Genomic DNA, 5,242 nt, shown 5'->3' on the forward strand with positions numbered 1-5,242 from the left:
CGTCCCACGTTTAAAACTTTCAACAAAATAATTAAAATTTCAACGAAATAACTGAATTTTTTTTACAAAAATTTTCATTTTCAGCCAAGAAAGATGAATTTCTAATCAGAAAAGATTTTTTTTGCTACCATAAAAGATAAATTTTCCCCAAAACAGTTAAATTTTCGACCAAGAAAGACGATTGTAACAAAGAAGTTCAGCTTCCAACAAAATAATTAAAATTTCAACAAAATAATTAAAATTTCAACAAAATAATTGAATTTTTGTTACAAAAAATTTCATTTTTAACCAAGAAAAGTGAATTTTCATCGAGAAAATATTACATTCTACCATAAAAGATTAATTTTCACAAAAAAAACTTGAATTTCCAACAAAGAAAGACGATTTTAACAAAATACGTAAACTTTCAACCAAATACTTAAATTTTCAAGAAAATAGTTGAATTTTTAACCAAATAAATCAATTTTCAACCTGAAAATATCAATTTTCAATCAAATGTTTAAATTTTCAAACCCACTTCAACAAAATAATTAAAATTTCAACAAAATAGTTGCATTTTTTTCCAAAAAATTTCATTTTCAAACAATAAAGGTGAATTTTCAATCAGAAAAGATTACTTTTGTGCCATAAAAGATCAATTTTCACCAAAACAGTTAAATTTTCGACCAAGAAAGACGTTTGTAACAAAAAAGTTCCACTTTCAATAAAATAATTAAAATTTCAACAAAATAGTTGAATTTTTACCAAAATAAATCAATTTTCAATCTGAAAATATCAATTGGCAATCAAAGGTTTGAATTTTGAAACCCACTCTGAAATGTCATTATTTCAAAAAAATCTCCGTTTCAAGTTTAAATGGTTCTTCAGTCAGAAAATTTATTGATCCATGTCATAATTATACTTCATGATAAAATTTTTTTTTAATCCAGATATAATTCAGAATTATAATACTTTTGGAAAATTTCTCGAACAAACTCAGAATTATCATTCTTTTCCAAAATTGCCTGTTCCAAGTTAAAATGGTTCATCTTTCGGAAAATTCCCGGTCCCATTTTTAAAACTTTTAACAAACTAATTAAAATTTCAACAAAATAGTTGAATTTTTGTTAAAAAAAATTTCATTTTCAACCAAGGAAGGTGAATTTTCAATCATAAAAGATTACTTTTCTACCATAAAAGATCAATTTTCACAAAGAAACTTGAATTTCCAACGAAGAAAGACGATTTTAACAAAATATCTAAACTTTCAACCATAAAATTAAATTTTCAAGAAAATAGTTGAATTTTTAACCAAATAAATCAATTTTCAATCAAATGTTTGAATTTTCAAAGCCACTCTGAATTATCATTTTTTTTTTCAAAAATTGCCTGGTCCAGGTTAAAATTGTTCATCTTTCGGAAAATTGCCCGTTCCAAGTTTAAATTGTTCTTTCGGAAAATTCACTCTTCCAAGGCGGAATTATAATTCGTTTTGAAATTTTAGTACTCCTGATCTCAATAATAATTTTTTTCGAAACTTGTCTGATCCGATTCAGAACTACAATCCATTTTCAACAATTTTCAACAATTTTCAATAATTGCACTTTCAGTCAAGAAATCCAAATTTCTAAATTTTCAAAAAAATAAAAATAAAAATGTGTCCAACTTTAGACCTAAAAAGATGAACCATTAACAAAGAAGTTGCACTTTTTTTTACCAAATAGTTGAATTTTCAATTAAATGTTCAAATTTTCCAAAAAGGATTGAACTGCAACAAATAATATTGACATTTTCATCAAGAAAGGATAACTTTTTAATTTATAAAAATTAAATTTCTATCTAAAAGGTCGAATTTTCAACGAAACAGTTAAATTTTCGACAAATAAGCTTTTCAACAAAATAGTTGAATTTCCGACAAAAAAATTTATATATGTTCAACCTATTAATTGAATTCTTACCCAAAAAGATGAATTCTGAACCCAAAGTATGATAGTGAACTTTTTAACTAAAAAGAATTAACTTCAAACCAAAAAATAGTTGCTTTTTCTTATTGGGGTTTATTAATTTAATCGAAATTTCAAACTCGAAAATAGAATTTTTTTACAAAAAAGTTTATTGTTAACCAGAAAAGATAACTTTTCTATCAAAAAATATGAATTTTCAATCCTAACGAAGAATTTTTGAACCAAATAGTTGAATTTTAGACAATAAAGATAAATTTATTTCAAAGATGATTGATTTTCTACAAAAAAAAAAAGATTTAAAAAAAAAGAGTTAAATTTTATACTTAAAAAGTATGTTTTCGACTAATACCGCGATAGTTAAATTTTCAGTTAAAAATATGAGTTCTCAATAACAAAACAATGAAGTTTTAATGAAAAATCTTAATTCTCAACTTAAGTTTTGAATGTTTCAAGCTAAAAAGTTAAATATTTAAAAAAAACATTTGAATTTTACACCGGAAAAGCTGAAGTTTAAGCAAAAAAGTTTATTTTAACCAAATAGTTGAATTTCTAACAATAAAGATAAATTTATAACCAAGATGATTAATTTTCTACAAAAAATAAATTTTTTTTTGACAAGAGTTGAATTTTATACTAAAAAAGATGTTTTTGACTTCAGTTAAAAAAATTAGTTTTCAATAACAAAATAAATGAAGTTTCAACCAAAAATGTGAACTCTCAACTAAAATGTTGAATATTTCAAGCTAAAGTCAAAATTTTTTTGGTTTTAATTGAAAAAAAGACGATTTTTAAACGAAAGGCTTGAATTTTTAACTAAATACGAGGACTCTCAAACCAATTAATTATACCAAAAAGAATGAACTGCATAAAACAAAACTCAATCTTTAACGAAACGTGAAATAGTTAAATTTTCAGTTAAAAAAATGAACTTGCAATAGATAAAAAAATTTCAAAGAAATTCTTCAATTTTCAACAAAGAAAGATTTTTAAATACAGAATGAAAAAAAAATCTACCCAATTGTTGAACTTCCATGCGAAAAAATTAAATTTTAAACTGAGCAAATTAATTTTTTATGAAAAAGTACGAATTTTCACAACAAAAAAAACCTTGAACAAAATAGTTAAATTTTTATCTAAAGAGTTCAATTTGGAACCAAAAAGATGAATTTTCAACAAATAATGTAATGGTAGATCCCAACCAAAAAATATTTAATTTTTTTATAAAAAAAGAAGCTGAATTCAGCCAAAATGAAGAATTTTTAACAAAACGATTACATTTTCAACCAAAAATTTAAGCAAAAAAAAACCAATTCAAAATTATCATTCTTTTCAAAAATTGCCCAATGCAAGTAAAAAATATAATTATCTTCTTCGAAAATTCACTGTCTCAGATCAGAATTGTTCTATGTATTTGAAAGAAAACGCGATAAAAAAAAGGAAAAAAGATGAATTCTTTTAAAAAGGGGTTAAAAATAAATATTTTTTTAGCAGAGCAAAAATTAGAATAATAATTATTTTCAAAAATTACCGGATCCAAGTAAACAAATGTAATTATCCTTTTGGAAAATTCGGTGTCTCAAGTCAGAGTTGTTCTACATATTTTTTAAAAAACTCGATAAAAAAAAGGAAAATGATAAATTCTTTTAAAAAGGCAAAAGAGCGTAAATAAATTGATGTCAAATCTTTTATGTCTACTCGTCAAAAATCAATATTTTTTTAGTGGAGATAGAGAGCGCATATTTTTCACAATTTAAAAAAAAGTCAATATTAAACAATATTGCTTTTTGACCAGTAGACAAAAAACACTAAACATAAATTTATTTAATAAATGTATCTGGTCGACAATCATATTACCAAAAAATAAATAAAATAGCATAAACTGAAACATAAAATAGCAAAAACTGAAACAACTATATAGAGGGCCGAAAATATCGTCCGGGTATAATATACCCAGTAGGCTGAGAGGGTTAAAAAACAGTAACTCACGTGTTGAAAGAGGCGTCTTCGAAAGTTTTTCGACGCCTAGGAGCGTCAAATGCAGACTTGGATCCACAGGAAAATACGGTCGCTTCTGCATGAACAGTTCGTCGTCCAGCGTCGATTTCATCAATCGAAATCTCGATTGACGTCGTTGTCGTTGCTGAAACGGGATCAGGCGTAGGTGCCATTTCGTCTTTTGATTCCTCTTCTTCACTCAATCCGCCTTCCTCGATATCACCCTCTTCGCCCTGATCGCCCAATCCAACTGAGACTCGGTCGAAAATGTGCAATTCTGTCTTGTTCAGATCCTCGGGACTAGTGTCCATCACACAGAGCTCATCAAGATCATCCTAGAATCAAAGCAACAATTATTTAAGGAAAATAGAAGAAAGATTCAAAATCGATGGCTAGAATTTTGGTTTTTTGCAGTTTTCCACTTCCCCGGCCTAATGCGGATGAATACGAGCGCTTCTATTAAACATCAGACTAAAGACTAATTTAGGCTCAAAAATTACTATGAATTTTCAAATAAAATAGATGTATTCTTAATCAAAAACATTAATTTTTTAAGAAGATAAATTTTATAGTAAAAAAAAGACGAATTTTGCACTGAAAAAGATAAATGTCCAACTACAGGGCGTTTTAATCGAAGAAAAAATTCCCGGTCATTTCCTGGTTCACAAACATTTTTCACGGTCAATGATATTTAAAAAATCGAACTCTATTCTAAACATTTTTCCATTTAAAGTAATAAACAACAAACAACGAACAACAGTTCTTAAATTAGAAGTTAAATTAGTTTTATTTTGAAAAGTTCGAGCATCCTTGAAAAGCTTTACAATTTTATTTCAAAATCTTGAGAAATCTGGAAGTGGTTTTAAATTTTTTCAAATTTAAAATAATTTTAATATTTTGTTTTCAGAAATTTTAATTTTATTTTAAAATGAATTAATTATTTTTACAACATTAAATAATTCCGCAAATTGAAAAGAAAATCTTTAAAATTTGAATTTGAATTTCGTACCGAAATTTTGGTGCAAATACCCACAGCCGAATTTAAAAAAAAAGGTAGATTTTTGCAGGCTGTATCAGTTGGCATTCTAATCTCTTCACTCATCTTCTAGATTCTAGAAATTTCTGGAATACCAGCTGAATCATTTGGCCCTCTCATTTCTTAACTTTTTTCCTACATTTTCTAAAATACCAGCTGTATCAGTTGGCATTCTAATCTCTTCACTAATGTTCTAAATTCTAGATTTTCTGGAATACCAGCTGTATCAGTTGGCATTCTAATCTTTTCACTCATCTTCTAGATTCTA

The 5,242-nt window shown here is 26.3% G+C and overlaps 1 protein-coding gene across 4 annotated transcripts in view; it reads right to left on the bottom strand.

Annotated features, from left to right (window-relative positions):
• The window catches only part of LOC117174400, a 478,217-nt gene that overhangs the window by 186,109 nt on the left and 286,866 nt on the right, over window positions 1–5,242 (bottom strand). For all 4 annotated transcript variants that reach the window (XM_033363493.1, XM_033363492.1, XM_033363491.1 and 1 more), the window contains one exon: window positions 3,930–4,273. In XM_033363493.1, the coding sequence (XP_033219384.1) occupies window positions 3,930–4,273 (344 nt within the window). The remainder of the gene's footprint in view (window positions 1–3,929; window positions 4,274–5,242) is intronic.

This window comes from Belonocnema kinseyi, chromosome 6, assembly GCF_010883055.1.
Source record: "Belonocnema kinseyi isolate 2016_QV_RU_SX_M_011 chromosome 6, B_treatae_v1, whole genome shotgun sequence".
NCBI lineage: Eukaryota > Metazoa > Arthropoda > Insecta > Hymenoptera > Cynipidae > Belonocnema > Belonocnema kinseyi.